This window comes from Lygodium microphyllum, unplaced genomic scaffold, assembly GCF_053477565.2.
Source record: "Lygodium microphyllum isolate KBCC unplaced genomic scaffold, Lygodium_microphyllum_v1.1.10 scaffold_31, whole genome shotgun sequence".
Taxonomy (NCBI): domain Eukaryota; kingdom Viridiplantae; phylum Streptophyta; class Polypodiopsida; order Schizaeales; family Lygodiaceae; genus Lygodium; species Lygodium microphyllum.
The window spans coordinates 16,363,867-16,382,124 of NW_028229514.1; the positions used below are offsets into that span (position 1 = coordinate 16,363,867).

General features: G+C 37.3%; 1 protein-coding gene across 3 annotated transcripts; it reads left to right on the forward strand.

Moving 5' to 3' along the window:
• Nucleotides 1-13,805: 13,805 nt before the first annotated feature.
• On the forward strand, nt 13,806-17,530 carry LOC148009358 (vesicle-associated membrane protein 721-like). Of its 3 annotated transcripts, none has more exons than XM_087673568.1 (2): nt 13,806-14,809; nt 16,378-16,881. In XM_087673568.1, the coding sequence occupies exons 1-2, from the start codon at nt 14,474-14,476 to the stop codon at nt 16,447-16,449; spliced, it is 408 nt and encodes a 135-aa protein (XP_087529694.1). In that variant the 5' UTR covers nt 13,806-14,473; the 3' UTR covers nt 16,450-16,881. The 3 variants fall into 3 exon arrangements, with proteins under 3 accessions (XP_087529694.1, XP_087529695.1, XP_087529696.1); XM_087673569.1 differs by lacking the exon at nt 16,378-16,881 and adding an exon at nt 17,169-17,530 and having other exon boundaries at nt 13,809-14,809; XM_087673570.1 differs by lacking the exon at nt 16,378-16,881 and adding an exon at nt 17,184-17,530 and having other exon boundaries at nt 13,809-14,809.
• The last annotated feature ends 728 nt before the right edge of the window (nt 17,531-18,258 follow it).

Here is an 18,258-nt window from a genome sequence, read left to right on the forward strand (position 1 = left end):
TAGGAAGCTTCTTCTAGGGGTAGGCCTAGACATTTGATGAGGTACTCCTCCTTGATGGATCGAGATCTTAATTTCTTATCTCACTACCCAATGATTGCCTTAGGATATACTTAATGATACATTCTTTATCTATGGGGGGAAGTTCTTAAACATAGTCCATTGAGGTGCCAATGAAGGGTTTCAGTTGGCTGACATAAAATTCACATTGTGGATATTGATGGTAGGGGGAAGCTCTAATCAGCAGGATAAGGCATCAACTCTCTTCAGGATTTGGTAGGGACCAAAGAGAGGATGGGCCAACTTGTTACTATTGCCCTCTTTCAAAGTAGAGTAAAGAGACTTAGGCACTTTCAAGAGGACCAATTTCCCTTTCTGGAATTTGAAATACCTTCTTTTCTCACCAACATAGAGTTTCATCTGCCCTCTTTGAGAGTGGAGTAACGAGACTTAGGCACTTTCAAGAGCCCCAGTTTCCCTTTCTGGAATTTCAAAATCCTTTTTTTCTCATCAACATAGAGTTTCATGCGAGTTTATGCCTTTTGAAGATTCACTTTGCATTGCTCAAGTAGGCCGTGCATGCGATCCAACTTGGCCTGACTCTAAGGATTGATCTTATCATTGAATAAGACTATAGGGAGGGGGACCTTATACCCATATAATGCCTCAAAGGGGGAAAACCCAATGATAGAGTGAGTGGATTTATGATAGGCAAACTCAACCAAGTGGAGCCACGTATCCCAACCGTATTTTACATCATGGAAAAAGTGCCACATATCTCAAGCCATTTGTTTACTCTTTTAGTCTAGCCATCTATCTAGGGGTGGTATGCAGTGGATGGAGCAAGCTTGGTAACCATAGATGTAAAAACTATCTAACAAAAGTTTCTCATAAACATAGCATCTGGATCATGTACTATGACTTGTTGTAAGCCATGCAACTTGAAGAATATTCCATAAACTGAGTGGCCGACTGAGAGGCACTATATTGTGTCTTAGTGGGGATAAAGTGGGCAACTTTGATGAGGTGATCAACTACCATATATATATTGTTCCAACCTTTCTTTGTCATGGGGAGGCCTGTGATAAAGTCCATTGTGATATGAGTCCATTTCCCTTCAAGAATAGGAAGGGGCTGCAAGAGGGTAGCGGGTCTAAGTGTGATGTCCTTGTTCTATTGGCATGGAACACATTTGGTTATAAAATCCTTAACATCCGACCATAAGCCTTTCCAATGAAAGCTATTGGTAATCATGTCATATGTTTTGAAAACACCCAAGTGACCAAAAATGGGACAAGAATGCATCTCTTTCTTGATCTTTTGTGTGAAGAGAGAAGTGTGTGGGATGACGACTTGCAATGGGACCCAATAATACCATGCTTGAGCTGATATTGGGAGTTTTCAGTCATGACCCCATGTTGTAGTTTCTGGAAGATGTGGCTCAAGTTATCATCCAATAAATAAGCTTCTTGAAGATATTCAATCCAATCACTACGCAACTCTGAAATAGAGGATACTCTGCATGCCCACATTTGAGAGAGTGAATCAATCACTATATTATCTTTGTCCCAAGTGTGAGAAATGTCAAGGTCATATTTTTGCAATGTTGCCACTCATCTTTTTCGCTTACGAGTCAAAGTAGACAGATTGAGGAAGTACTAGAGGACTCGATGGTCACTTTTACTTCAAAGCGATTGCCATACAAATAGTGGTACCATCTCTTGATATCATGGAAGATGGCCAACATTTCTTGGTCATACACATTCATTTGCATCTCCTTATCATCAAGATTTTAGCTCTCAAATGCAATCACACCATGTTCTTACAGCAATGCTGCACCTAAACCCCTGCCATTGGCATCACAGAGAATGGTAAACATCTTGGAGAAATCAAGGGAGGGGAGGATGGGGGTGGAAGTAAGAATTTCCTTCAACTCTTTGAAGCTATAATCAGTAGTGGCATCCCAAAATAATGATTCATTTTTTAACCAATGAGAAAAAGGTGCTGCAATGGTGGCATAATGCTCAATGAAGCATCTATAAAATGAAGAGTGACCAAGCAAACCACATAATGAAGTGGTGGTGGATGGGGTGAGCCAACCATTAACACATTGCACCTTCTTAGGGTCAGCATGTATGCCATTTGTTCTCACAATATGTCCCAAGTACTCCACAGATGTTTGCATGAAGATGCATTTACTCTCCTCAGGAAAGAGTCAATGCTCTCTCAATATTTCAAACACTCTTCTTACATGTGCCAAGTTGTCCTCTTGTGACTTCTTGTAAATGAGGATGTCATCAAAGAAAATAAGCACAAACTTGAACAAGAAGGATTGAATAATTTTATTCATGAGGCTCTGAAATGTGGCAAGGGCATTAGTTAACCCAAAAGGCATCAGTAGAAAATGAGAAAGCCACGAGTCCTGAAGGCTATTTTGATCTCATCTCCCTCATACAAAGCTCAGATGGTAGCTACAGCACTTGAAAAAGCATACCTCTTTCAACTCATATAGCAAGTCATCAATCCATGGGATGGGGTATCAATTCCTCACCATGATTTTGTTCAAGTCTCTATAGTTGATGCACATGCAGAAATATCCATCTTTCATTTTGCCTAACAGGATAGGGGATGCCTAGGGGGAAGAAATTAGTTCAATGAAACCCATCTCCAACAGCTCCTTGACTTGCTTTGCAACCTCTTCATGTTCACACTTGGAGATTCTATAAGGTAGCTTGTTCACTGGTTTGGAATGGGGTTCCAAATCAAGGGGGTTGTCCACTTGCCTCTTAGAGGGAAGGGTTGTAGGCATCTAAAATAAATCATTGTACTCCTCAAGTAGGGTGCCTGCAAGGCTGAATACTTAAATACTTTAGAGGGATGACCTCAATTTTTCTTATTCAATTGCAAGACAAAGATATGTGAGCATTTCTTAAACTCCTGTTCGAGTTGCTTTATTGTAAAGAGCTAAAAATCAACATTATCTTGAATTCCCTTTAAGTGGATGAGCTGTCCATGCATCATAAACTCCACATGTAGAGCTAAGAGAAGTCCATAGAAAATTTTCCCAATTGTTTCAGCCAATCACAACCCAAGACAACATCAATGGGGCCCATATCTAAGGCAATTGGGGCAACCAATGCCACATAAGTTTCAACCAAGCATAGGGGAACTACAGGACATACATGTGTACTAATTTCTTTCTCTCCATTTGCAACTTGGACTTTCAAGGGGCGTTGTAATTCTATAGGGATGCATTTTAACTGGTCAATGGATAATTTATTGATAAAATTGTGATTACTACCACTGTCTACAAGGATAAAGACATGCTTTTCGTATGAATACTACATTCAATGGGCAGGGTTCTGTAGCTTTGAGAACCTATCCAAGAATCCAAGGAAATGGAGCAAAGGGACGTGATAGTTGGATGGTGAGATGTAAGATCAGGTGCCTGGGATGGAAAATTGCATGGGTCAAAAGGGAACCCATTCTACGGGTCATAGAACTGCTTGTGATCCACATCCTTCACATGCTCAACATGGTCAACAAGTAAGTCATCCTCATCATTGTGCCAATCTTCCATGACATACATTGTATGAACCTTAACCTTGGTTGTCTTGTAAGGGCACTTGGAGGCATGTCGATAGTGTACTTATTGCTTCCTTGATGGTAACATATATTTCCTTCACATTAAAACAAACATCTAGATTTATGCCATTGGCTAAATTTGTTCATTCCATCTTATGCATATGTTATTCAAGCTTTAGAGGTGAAACCATCTATTAGTGGTACTATGTATTCCACTTTTTGAGTGATAAGCTTAGAAAAATAGGGACTAGATATATTTTTTCCTATGTGCTCAAAATTTTATTTACTTGATAAATGTAGACTCTCATTCTCCAATCTTTTCATCAATATGTAGCATGATAGGTGATCTTAAACTTGAAGTACAAAAATAGGGGTCCTACAATGTCATACTACTTTTTGGTATCACGAATATACACTTTGACCCTTAGTGCCTCAATGCAATGGTTTATAATGATGGTGAGTACTATACATCATATATTCTAGTATTTCATATATTATTCCTTATGCATGTTACTCTACTATTTCATACATTGTTCCTTATGCATTGAGCTTCATGGCATTTCCTTTTTTTCATGTCTACTTCTGCATAGGTTATTGGACATTTGGTTGGCAATGATTATTGACAATAGAGACTACTATCCATGATTTTGTTAAATGTATTTTTAAACATAGGATATGTTGCTTGCTAGGTCATTATGTATAAAACCTATATATCACGTGCATTCATGGAAAATTTTATATGTTTGTATGTGATTCATCTAAGAGCTGAATTTTAAAGCTCTTTTTAGAGCATAAAAGTGGTTCGAGAGGCATAAAAAAGTGATTTTTCATGGAAAAAAATCAAGAGAAAATCAAGAAGCTCAAGTTTTCCTAAAAGCATTTCATTTCCAAGCATCCAATGCAAGTCCATGTTTGTTAATCAAAGGTCATTTGACCCCCCATTTAATGGTAACAAGATATGGCGCTATGAAGCAGCTATAAAATTGAGGAGCCAAAAAGTGTGTGACAAAGGCAAGATTGATAGATTTGTATGCCACAAAGCTAGCCGTCTAATCGAATCGGAATTTGGAGACTGTTTACCCCTTCAATGGGGCTAAAACCACTTTCGAGAAGTGTGAACGTGTAGAAATTGAACCAAATACTTTGGGGGTTTAATGTTTAATCTTTTAAAAACTTTGAAAAAAACATAAAATTAGCATGGGGGCGCAGGGAGGGGGCAGGTTTTTCCACCCCTTCAAATTGAGTGATGATGGCTCTTTGTGCTAGAGATTTTGGGCAAGGATGGAAGGTAATCCCCTGATCTACATGCCGAGTACTCCAATTTCATTGTATGCATGCATAATATGACACCACGAATGAAATTCTCTAATTTCAATCTTGCTCTTTCCTCTTTTGCACCTTGTTCCCATCCATGGCTATTCTATGTGAGGGAGGGGATGGGCTAAGATGGAAGATTTTGGTCATGTGATGATGTTGAAGTGTTATGGAGTGTAAATCAAAGGTTGGGATGTGTTAGGGGCCATGGAAAAACTTTAACAACTTCCCAACTTTGAAATGCATTGGATTCTTATGAAATTAACCGCATAAGTGCTCGAATTTGATATTTTATGATGATTCTTTTGCGCATATTATAGTAAATTTAAAATAATTAAATATGATTTCCATAGCTTAGAAAATAATAATTATCAATTCATTCTTGCTGTTTATGTAATTATAATGAAAATTGAGAGAATCTACAATGGAAAAATTGTGAGATTTTAAAAAATTTGAGAGTTTTATGAGTTTTGATGGTTCTTTTGGTGTTTATATGGGATCATATAGAATATAATATTGATTCTTGATTCATATAAGCTTTACTAGTTTGAAAATCAAAATAATTAATAATTAATAATAAGATACATTTGGAGAAAATCAAGAAAAATAGATTTTATACATGGAAAATTTGTAAAAAACTATAAATATATGTGTGAATGTATGGTGGGTCTAGGACATGAGGTTTAGCCTCATTTTATCATAATTCTTCATGTTATAGTGCATATTTATTGCTTTTCACATAAGAAAAACACATAAAAATACTATTTACACCTAACACCACGAGTAAAATTTTAAACAGTAGAGGGAAGGGATTATGGGAGTCAAATATCATTGGAATACTAATTCTATGCATATCATGGTATATAGGATCCATTTATTTTAAGTCTTATAAAGGGAAGTAGCATGAGTTATTTTGGTGCTATCTTCCCAATGACGCACTACATTAGGGTAAAATCATGAAAATATTTGGTTGTGTGCATCAACACTATTTGATTTATTAATTAATTATTTGTCCACTTGAAGATATTCACTTTGCATTTGCATTTTAGATGTGATATCATGAGTATTATCTCTTGGATGCATAACACTTGTTTTTGAGTGATTGACTTACATTGAGTGCAAGGTTCTCTAAACTGTAGGTTTAGTGTTAACATTTCCCTTGGGGATTGATATGGTAAAGATTATATGATCTCCTAGAACATTTATAAAAAGAGTGAACTGTGTTGCATATGTGCTATTTGTCAAAAACGGTGCATCCTAGGGCTAATCTCTGGGTTGTAGGGGAGTCCTAGTGGGACCACATTAATAAGCTAGGAGTTTCTCTCTTCATTTGTGCTATGAGGTTCTAGACACTATGATATTTGGGTACTCCAATTTGTGTGAGTCTAAAAAGGGAAACACGTTGGACTAGGATGTGGAAATAGTACCTACAAATGCATTCTTTGGTTGAATCATAGTGTCTATATGCTCCTGGTCATGAGGTTATGGGATTATTCAGCTGAGTTTAGGAGGCCTAGCTAGAGCCCTAGAAATAGTGTTGGGACCATTCTGGGTCCCAATAGGTGATGCATTTGCTGAGAGATGCTAATAAGTGGTGATTTCTGAATCTTGGTTAGTTATAGATGAATCAATCAATTTATGCCAATCTTGATAAATACCATCAAACCAAGATCCAAAAATAAGAAAGAGCTAAAAGGGCTAGACAATGGGAAAATAAAACAAGAAAGAGCTAAAAGGGCTAGACAATGGGAAAAAATCATTAGGAGGTATTCCCTCTAGTATACCAGCCAAACACCCCTATGAGGGAGAGGTCTTAGTAACCCTAGTGCTATAAACAATCCATTAGGAGGAGGAGGAAGCTCTCGTGCTCCCTTTCTCCCACTAAGTTTTCCCACTTTAAGTGGAGTTGTACTCACATCATCACAAATGCCTACAATAAATATGATTGTTGTTATGGTGCATCCTATTGTAATTCTTATAGGAACAACAGACTTTCAAGCTTTAGGATTCTCCTTACCCACCTTTAATTGTTAGCAGAGGAGGATGCGAAGCTTCACATCAGTGAGTTCCAAAAACTCATATTTAACTACCAAATCTAGGACAAGGATATCTAATAATGTTTTTCTAACATGACCCTAAAAGGGATGGTTGCAATATGTGGTATCATAGCTTAAAAGTGGATACCATAACCACAATTGATCTATTCTTCATAGACTTTCATAGGAAATTTACCTGTGAGAGAGGTGGACTATATTGGCTACGTGTTCTAAATGTTGCACATCCAGAGCCTCATGAAATTACTTGAGCACATGCCAAGAAGATGAAAGAGGTCTTTTGCAAGTTTGAAGCTTGTATTCCTATCCCACCTATTACCCAATTGCAAATATTCCTTGCATGGATTTGACTTCAATATCCAAGTGAAATTGAGTAGTGTCCCTCTAGTGGATATAGATACTGCTATAACTTAAGCAGAGGAAGTAGGGTCCCGCATATAAAGTGGCCTACACATTGAGGAAAAATCTAAACTCAAGCCTCAATCCTAAAAATAATTTGGGATTGGTTAATGGAGATCAAGGTGTGATCAATGCCTCTGTGACCAACCTAAATGGTAGAGGAAGCATGATGCAAAATGTGTCTTTGTGGTCAAGTCCTCTAAATGTTGTGAAGCTAGCAGTGAGTCAAAGAGCTCCTAACCAAGGGTTAGTACAGGTAGCAACCCATTTGCAAGTTGTGCAACCTAGTGAGATGGTAAGTCCTTAAGCAATTGTGGTTATGAGTCTTTTGCATCAAATATTGTGGGGGAGGAAAAAGATATGATGAAACATTATACGGATATGATCATTGAGAAATATCACCACATCATGCTAGATGTTAATTTTCTAAAGTGTCATCAAAATTTGATGGGTACTAGAAAGCTTGATGATAGGGGCCCATCACAATTTAGCTATAAGTGGTGTGGTGGACAACATTTCCCTCGTAATTGTCTCAATATTAAACATGATATATGCAGGAAGTCTAGTCACTTAGTCACCATATGTTAGAGTAGGGTTTGTTCTCTCTGGCAAGGTAGTTAGCAACCTAGTCCTATATATGAACCATCATGTGAATAAGAAGAATACTAAAGGAGAGGGTCCTAAGAAAGTTTTGCAAAGCCACCCTCCTTTAGGAAAGGTCCAATGGAGTAAGTCTAGTTGAAACTTTGCCAATCAGTGTGAGAGTTTATCTCCTAACGATGTTAAGGTGGTGATTAGGGGTCAAAAAATGAAAGACGCTTAGAAAGATATCCCTAACATGAGAAAAGTTAACCCTAAACCTAGCAAGGATGACAAGAAGATATTGGACGCCTAGGTGGATCCCCTTAAAAATGATGTTGTTTTAGAGAATCCTATGGTCAAAAGAAAATAGAAATCGAAAGAAAAGGAGGGTACTAAGATTATCAAGAAGCCAAAAGAATGGTTGGCATAGAAAGAGAAGAGAGTACTGGCCAACGTTTGTGAGTTTGACCTAGCAAAGATGCTTTGTGAAGTTAAACTAGATGTGAACATGCTACAATTAATTTAACTATCAACAAACATTTGTAAGGAGTTTTCCACCAAGGTAGAGGAATTGTGCTCAACTATATAAGCTTCAACCCCTTGATCACCTAGCCAAGTGGCTCATCCCTTTGCAGGAATTTAATTATGAGATTAGAAGTAAGGCACCAAAGCTAAAGGGTATTGTAGAGTGCCAAGTAGGTTTTGGTGAGCATAAGGAAGAGTGATCGATATTAGTGAATAGGATGACTTATGCGAGATTGATGGAGCCTCTATTCCGTCACGGGGTATATGTCTATCACACATTATCGATCAACATGTAACTTGGAAGATTCCATTTCTAGATCTGAGAAGAGAAAGATTAAGAAGCAAGCACTTTGATTTTCAATAATAGAAGGTGTTTTATAAGAAAAGGTGTGGATGAAATTTTCTATCACTATGTGGTGCCTGATGAGGTACCCTTTATTCTAGAGGAATGTCATGATTCAACATGTGGAGACCATTTTGCTAGAGGACTTATTGCCCAGAAAGCTTTACGTGCTAGCTATTGGTGGTAGCCGATGATTTTTCAAGATGCTTTTGTATATGTTAAGCTTTGTGATGTCTACTAGAGGTAAGATGGTAGGGAAAATCTTAAGCAACTACTTAATCCTATTCTTGTAACTTTGCTCTTTGAGAAGTGGAGCATCAATTCTATTGGACATGTACATCCTTTATCTACTACATCAAAGCATTATATCATTATGCAATGGACTACTTTACAAAATGGTTTGAAGCTTGAGCTACGATGAAGGATAATGCCAATGAAACAACTAGTTTTATTATAGAACAAATAGTTTGTTGTTTCCGCCCACCTAAGGAATTGGTATTCAACTGTGTGACACAATTTCACAATAAGGTCATAGAATCCTTGATTGAAGATTTGGAGATTAAACATAATAAATCCACCTCATATAATCCTCAAACAAATGGATAAGTGGAGAGTACCAATAAGCAGCTTGTAGGGACTTTATCCAAGACTATTTGAGGGTAAGTGCGACTGGGATAAGGAACTTCATATGGATATTTGGGCTTATAATATGACATTCAAGAGAGCAACAAGCCACATCCCATTTAAGTTGGTATACAGGGAAGAGTACATCTTTCCCTTGGAAATCAAGTTACCTACTGTGAGATTTGCGTTGAATCATTCTCTAGGTGAAGAGGAAGAATTGCAAGAAAGGTTGACCTCCCTAGTTTATCTTGATGATATCCAAGTGCAGACTTTTTACATCAAGAGGTAGGGAAGAAGAGGTTGAAAGTACTTCATGACCTTCATGCTAGAAGATATAAATTTTTGAAGGGTTAGTTGATCCTATATTATGAATCATGTTGCAAGTTATTTTGTGGTAAGTTAGAACCTAAATGGAATGGCCCTTATAAGATCGTTTGTTAAGGAAAGAATGGATCTACAAACCTTTTGGCAGATTTGCAAGGGGTAGAGTTTGGAAATAAAGTAGAATTTAATAAGTTGAAGCCCTATTATATGTAGGGAGTGACGTCAAACTTGGTACCTTTGAAGGTCTTTCCACGATCCATCTTAAACTTACAGTCGGTGCCAAGGTGATCAGACAAGTAAAATCATTCCTTACCTAGAACATTTGTATTTAGAGTAGTGTTATTACCAAGATCGAGTGATCTAATGGAGTAAGGGTTACTAGAAGACTGAGTGGCAAGATGGATCTTTTATGTGAGATATTAAGGCCTACTACCACCATTGTCAAAAGGTTCTTACTAGCATCCCTATTGAGTTTAGTGAGGAAGGAGGGATTATACCCATTATATATCCTCTCTCTTGGCTTGACTTTGACTATCAAAAGTACAAGTAGACTGATTAGTATGATGTGGCCTATCAATAAAGAATGGGTCTATACTTTGTATTTTGATGGAGCTTCTCGAGGGCCCACTAAGCATGCGAGTGTTGGTATGGTTATTAGACAACATTGACATAGAGTCATTATGAAATTTAGGAACCACTTTTAGTAATAACATGGAAAAATACAAGGCCTTAGTCATGAGGCTAAATATAACTCGAGGTGTTGATATGTGTTGTTTATTGGTAAAAGGTAGCTTGGCTAGTGATCAATCAATTAAATGGGACTTATAGATCCCATTCTACGAATGTATCATCGTGCAAGCTTGGATATACTTGAGATGTTTGAGATAGTGATTTATCAATTGGTTCCTCGTTGATGAAACTGGTTTGTAGATTTGTTGGAAAATTATGCCTTTGTTGGATATATACTTCTTAATTGTGGCTCTGAGGGGTAATTGAAATTGCTCGATCTCATTAGCCCATGACTACTTTGAGGATTGCTTGTTGTGCTGACATGTCTTATTATGACCACCAATGGTTAGTATGGGTGATGAGTCATGTAGTATTGACCATCTTCTGATTCAGTCATGGACATATAGGCTTGTTAAAGGACATATTCGCAGGATACCCCTTGCTATTTATGCAAGGGGCCTAGCTAATAATATGATGCATTTAGGGCCTAAGTGGCCCATCCCTTGGCTTTGTGCCATTTTTCAATATGATTTATGTGGGGACCATGGGTTTATTTTCAACCATAAAATGTTGAATGGTATGCTTTATAGTTATGTTTTCATTAGGCCAAGATGGCCATTTACTCTGTAGTTTAATGATTGACTTCATAAGGCCAAGAGGGCCATGTATTTGTTTAGTGTGGGTGTGGTTAATGGTTTCTTGTCTTAGTGTTATACTAAATAGATTTGATGGGGTACCTCGAGCAAACCTCTTGCTTTGTACAAGCATCTTGTGGCCAAGCCTAGGTGATGCCCTTTTGTTATGAGTTGTCTCCCTTTGTTCTATATGTGTATATGTGTATATGTGTATGTGGGGCATCATCTTATTTTGGGGACGGAAAAGTCAAGGCATGAAGTCCTAGGGCTTGGTTCGGTATATTTGGGGAGGTTTAAGTAGTTGTCCACCTCCTGTGAAGACATTGTCAGACAATCTAACAACTATTTTGAGAATAGTTCTTAAGTGACCCTATCTTGCTAGGCTGCTAGGCTACTGTTTCTAGGAATTTTTGTTAGTTGTGAGGCAAATAGAGAAGCCTGCTCAGAAAAAGAATGAGATGCAATAATGAATATACATGAGGTGTGTAAAAAATGGGGTTCCAATCCCTAAAATAAGAAAATAAAAAATCAAGGTAATTGCAAATGAGAGATGAATTTCGAAGCAAATTTTAGAGCATGCCAGAAAATGAATCAATAATAGATCAAGGAGGTAGAGTTTGCCTAGATGCATTTTGACACGAGGAATCCAACGCAAGTCTCCCTTTGTCAATTGGAGGTCGTTTGACCCCCCATTTAATAGTCCCAAGATATGGTGCTATGAAGCAGCTATTGGATTTGGGAGCTGGAAAGTGCATGATGATAGAGGCTAGATTGATAGATTTGGATACCACGAAACCATCCATCTAGTTGAACTGGAATGTGGAGGCCGTCTACCCCTCTAACAAAGCTGAAACCACTTCCAAAAAGTATGAGTGCATAGGAATTGAACAGTTACTTTGGAGCTTTACTATTTAATCTTTGGAAAACTTAGAAAAAACATAAAATCAATGTGGATGAGGGGGGGGGTGCTATTTTTGGTACCCCATTGATTTGGGTGATGATGGCTCATGTCGAAGATTTAGGGCAAGGATGGAAGGAAATTATTTGATCTATGCATCCACTGCTCCGATTTGATTGCATGCACACACAATATAATGTCACATATGAAATTCTCTGATTTTAGTCTTTCTCTCTCCTCTTTGCACCTTGTTTCCATAGCTATTCTCCTCTTTGCACCTTGTTCCCATAGCTATTCTCTATGTGAGAGAGGGGATGGGTTGAGATGGAAGATTTTGGTTGTATGATGATGTTGCAGAGCTTATGGAGCTTAAATCAAAGGTTGTTAGGATGCATCAAAGGTCATGGAAGAGCATCACTAGCTTTCCAATTGGAAATGTGTATAGACTCATATGAAATTAATCATGTAAAGCGCTCAATTTTATCATTTTATGATTATTCTTTCACACATATTATAAAAATGGTTTAAAATGATTGAATATGATTTTCATTACTTGGAGAATCATAATTATCATTTGGTTCTTATTGTTTGTGTAATTATAATCAAAATCTAAAATGCAAGAATTGTGAGATTTTGGAAAAATTGAGAGTTTTGTGAGGTTTGATGGTTCTTTTGGTATTCATATGGGGTCATATATGGAACATAATATTGGTTCTTACTATATATAACCTCTACATGTCTAAAAATTATAATAAATCATATAAATAATAAGAAAACCAAGAAAGATTAAGCAAAATAGATTTTGCACATGAAAATATTACAAAAATTATGAATATGTCTGTGAATATATAATGGGGCTAGGACATGAGATTTAGCCTCAATTTATCTCCATTTTTAATTTAATAATGCATATTTATGGCTTTTCATATTAAAAAAACACATAAAAAATCTTATTTACACCAACCACCATAAGAAAAATTTAAACAATAGGGGGAAGAGATTGTGAGATTCAAATATCATTGGAATATTGATTTATGCATATCTTGACATGTAGGATCCATTTATTTTAAGTCTTAGAAAGAGCAATAACATGAGTTATTTTGGTGCTGCCTTGCAACGGCACACTGTGTTAGGATAAAATCATGAAAGGAATTGATTGTGCATATCAACACTATTTGATTTATTAATTCATTGTTTGTGCACTTAAATACATTCACTCTGCATCCACATTTCATATGTAGTATCATCAATATTATCTCTTGCATACATAGCACTTGTTTTTGAGTGATTGACCCACATTGAGTGTGAGGTTCCCTAAGTTGTAGGTTTAGTATTATCACTTCCCTTCAGGATTGATATGGTAAGGATTATATGATCTCCTAGAATGTTTAAACAAAGAGTGGACTACAATGCATATGTGTTGTATCTTGAAATGGCACATCTTGAGGATAATCTTTGGGGTGTAGGATGTTAGCTATATATAGTCTGTCTATATATAGCGCCCCAGGTCCCCTCTATATATTCCTATCATGTGTGCTCAGTTGACACACTTTTGGGGTTCCACTTCTGGTGTCTCGTGTCTCTCTTCTCCTCTCTCTTCCTCCGTTCCTCGTCTCCCTCACGCACTGTTCAACATGGTATCAGAGCGAGATTTCACAATTATGCAAAGATAAGTTTTTCTTCTTTGTTCATTCTTAGATCTTACTTTCATGTATATGGTTTCATATTTATGTTGCTCATATATATTGCTTTTATATCATATATATGTTAATAAATCTTTATGGCTATACTTTGTTGCAAGTTTTGACTTGAGTTATGGCTTTGAAGATGTGATATAATCATGGTAATTACAATTTGGTTATGGCTTTATATTGCCACTTGAGATCTTGCTAATCTGCAGTGGAGGTAGGCCTGCCCAGTCTGTGGCCAGGTTCAACCTTGGCGGGGTCCGGGTCCTGCACAGAGAACGAGAAGCCGAAGGCCCGCAGAACCACCCCGAGCTTTCTGATAGCTATCGAGATTCCATGGCAGGTGGTGCGGAATCTCGACGAGAAGCACTCAGTCTGTGGCCAGGTTCAACCTTGGCAGGGTCTGGGTCCTGCACAGAGAACGAGAAGCCGAAGGCTCCTCCTTGTGTGCGATGGGAAGCACTCCGCAGGCACTATGAAGGTGGTCGTATTGGGCCCAAAGTTGTTGAAGAATAAAGCGATGGCGTAGATGATGACGAACCCGAGGTGGTTGTTGTCCCACCAAATCTTGTAGGGGATCCCTAGGGAGAGCATGAAGACGGCCATGAAGAGGAAGCCCTGCAGCTGGATGGGCTTGCGGCCGATGCGATCTCCTTCTCCGTCTTCTTCTTCACCTCCCTTGTTCTTCCGTTTAGGCTTTCCGACCCTCCCGGGCCGTCCCTCCCTCACAGAGAGAGAGAGAGAGATAGAGAGTCTGACAGAAGGCGCGTCTCGCCATGGGGCAGCAGTCCTTGATCTACAGCTTCGTGGCCCGTGGCACTGTCGTCCTCGTTGACTACTCCGCATTCACCAGCAACTTCAGCGCCATCGCACTCCAGGCCCTCAAGAAGCTTCCCCCTAACAACAACAAGTTCACCTACTCCTGCGATCACCACATCTTCAACTACCTTGTTGAAGATGGATTCAATTCAAAAGATGAGGGCCTTAGCACGGCAGATCTTGTAGACTTCGGTGATGGCTCCCATGGTGGAGGCGGGCTGGAGCCATTTGATGGCCGTGAGGATGTCCTTCTCAAAGAGGTTGAGGGTGCCCTCGTACCTGCGAGGAACCAGGTAACAACGACTAAACTTTTCAATATCAAGAATAGTATTGTTGCTCGTTCACGCTTGAAAAGCACTAAAGATAGAAAAGAATAAACGTTCTTTTCTCTATCTCATTGCTGCTAAATAAACTTTTCAATATCAAGAATAGTACTGTTGCTCGATCAAGCTTGAAAAGCACTAAAGATAGAAAAGAATAAACGTTCTTTTCTCTATCTCATCATATATTCTTGTTTCTATTGTGGATATATAACCTTGTCTCATTGTTTGTCTCCATATATTATTGTTTCTATGATTTCATCTTGTAAGGTAAGCTAGTAATTTTATCATCATTATTTTGTCTTGTAAGGCAAGCCTATCATTAATTTTCTATCATTTATATATTTTTTATATGATTTCACCATTTAGGCTATAAGTGGCTTGAATAATTTCCCTCTATATTCCAGCTAACCAGCTACTAGTAATCTAGCTTATGTTTCGTTCTATATTCAACTAATGATAATCAAGCTGATGTTTCGTTCCAGTCAATGTTCATCTATTCTAGCTAATAAGCCTCTAGGTGATGTTTCGTTTTCCAGCTGCATTTTCACTTGCACAGTTTAGGCTACTAGTAGCTTGAGCATTCTAGCTCTCATATTTATCTCTTCTAGCTATGTTTTGTTTTGTTTTGTCTAGCTAATGAATTTAAATAATGCTAGCTAATGATCATCTTTTCCAGCTAATGATTTTCTAGTTGATGTCTTCGTACTATAGCTAATGAGTTCATTTCACTCTTTTAGGATATTCTAGTAAGCCTATTTTGTCCTAGTAAGCTTATTTTATCATATTAATATTTCATTTATTTCAGCTAAGGAAATAATGATCTAGCTAACATTTTCATCTTGATATTTTATTTAATGATATTCTAATTTTTTTAGTTTATATTCTCGTCTTGATATTTTATTTAATGATATTCTAATTTGTTTAGTTTATATTCTTGCTAATAATGCTCCAACAATTGTTTCATATTGATATATTATTCTAGCTAATGATGTTCCAACATATGTTTCATTTTGATATCTCATTTCATTTATATTCCAACTGATCATATTTTGTTCATGTTTTGTCTTATTTTATGTTTCAACTAATGGGCTAATGATATTCTAGTTGATGATTTGTTTTCTAGCAAATGTTTTGTCTTGATATTATGTTTCCAACTGATGATCTTTGGTTGATGAATTGGATAGACTAGAAATCGGGAAGATGCTAATCTACCAAGAGAGAAGCCAACATAGAGGCATACTAGTCATTTGTCTTACAGGCTAAACCTAACTGTGATAGATATTGCAATATTAGATGTGATTAATGAACTAGAATGATAGATATTGTGCATGTGATCAATAAAGCTTCTAGTGAGAGCTATATACTAATCCAACCAATGTTGGAAGGCCAAGCAATATATACTTTTATGTGAATTTTATGCTAAATAGAAATGGCATGGTACTAGGGACAAGAATTTGCTTTCGATTTATTTTTTATTTTTATTTTAAAACACCATGAGTTGGTTGTATAAAGTTGTCTTTCATTGCCACCCGTACCAGGTCAATTGGAAGGATATCTTGTCGGGGAAAGCCAACAAGATTCTCTCCTCAATAAGAAATGTTTCGAGCTGATGGGATGATATTTCATTTCATTCTTATTCTAACTGTTGAAATGTTCCAGCTGATGTTTCATTATTATTCCAGCTGTTGAGTTGTTCCAGCTGATGTTTCATTCCTTATTCTAGCTGTTGAGTTATTCCAGTTCATGTTTCGTTTCTTATTATTCTAGCTGTTGAGTTGTTCCAGCTGATATTTCGTTCTTTATTGTAGCTGGTTGTTGAGTTGTTCCAAACCATGTTTCGTTCTTTGTTCTTCTTTATTCTAGCTCTTGAGTTGTTCCAGCTAATGCTTCATTCTTTTTGTTTTCTATTCTAATGTTTATCTATTCTAGCTTATGATATACGAGCTGATGTTTCATTGTTTCCAGCTGTTATTCATCTATTCCAGCTGATGTTTCGTTGTTCCTAGTTGTGTTTTGTTCTTTCCTGCTGATGTTTCATTGTTTCCAGCTATTGTTTATCTATTTTCAAGTGATTCGTCTGTTCAAGCTTATGTTTATTCTACTTGATATTTTATCTATTCTAGCAAGGAGTTGATGTTGCAGCTAATGTTTTCGTCTTGATAATGCTCATCTCATCAATTCTTCTTTCCATTTGCTGGTGGTATGCTAGTTGCTATTTTGTATATTCTAGCTGATGAGCTGATGAAATTTTTATCGTATATTCTAGCTGCTGAGTTGATTTATGACATTATGATTGTGTTCTAATGTTGATATAACATTTTCTATTAAGTTTTTGATGTCACAGATTATGCTGGCATAGCCGATTATATCCACACTCAAGATGAAGCAATTTCATGGCCCTTTATCTCCTTTAATTCCTTCATCTATTGTAATTCAAGAGTGATGTAGCTCGTTTGATGCCTATGAATAGGCTCTTGTAAGTTCAACTTTGTAATTTTATATTTTGAGTATTAATATAACGGTAGGCCTATATAGAGCTGTGGGTTTTTCCCTTGAGCCCCCAAGGGTTTTTTCATCCATAGTAAGGGACATTTATTTGAGCGGGGGTGTTAGCTATATATAGTCTGTCTATATATAGCGCCCCAGGTCCCCTCTATATATTCCTATCATGTGTGCTCAGTTGACACACTTCTGGGGTTCCACTTCTGGTGTCTCGTGTCTCTCTTCTCCTCTCTCTTCCTCCGTTTCTCGTCTCCCTCACGCACTGTTCAACATAGGAGAGCCATAGTGGAGACTAGAGCAATAAGCTAAGGGATGTTCACTTTGTTTGTGCTACGAGGCACTAGACATTATTATGTTTGGTAACTCCAATTGCTTAGAGTTGGGAAGGACAACACGTTCAACCACAATTTAGAAAAAGTACCTCCAAAAACATTGTTTGACTGAATTAGTTCATAGTGTCTATACTCTCCTAGCCATGAGGCCATGGGGTTGATTAGGTGGATTAAGGATACCCAACTAGAGTCTTAGAGCTAGTATTGGGCCCATTTTTGGTCCTGTCATTATTTTGTGCTATTTTTTTGACCCTCATTTCACCTTCTACGAGAATTTATCAATCCCTTAATATAAGTTTAGTTTCTCATAAAATAACTTTACAAAGTCGCATGTAATAGATACATTGTGGACCTTAGCATATATCTCTTCACGCTGATCGAATTGCTCCTATGCTACTATAAGCTTTGAAAATGCAAGTGATTGAATTTGGGAAGACACCTTCACTCGCAAGCTTATTGCATGATTTTAGGTACTTTCTTTCTTGGGCCCAAGGATGTATTTCAACGATCTTAAAGTCTGGTGTACTCTAAGGTTTAAAAAACTATGGTTCGATCTTCTTCTTTTTTTGGCAAATTTCAATTTTT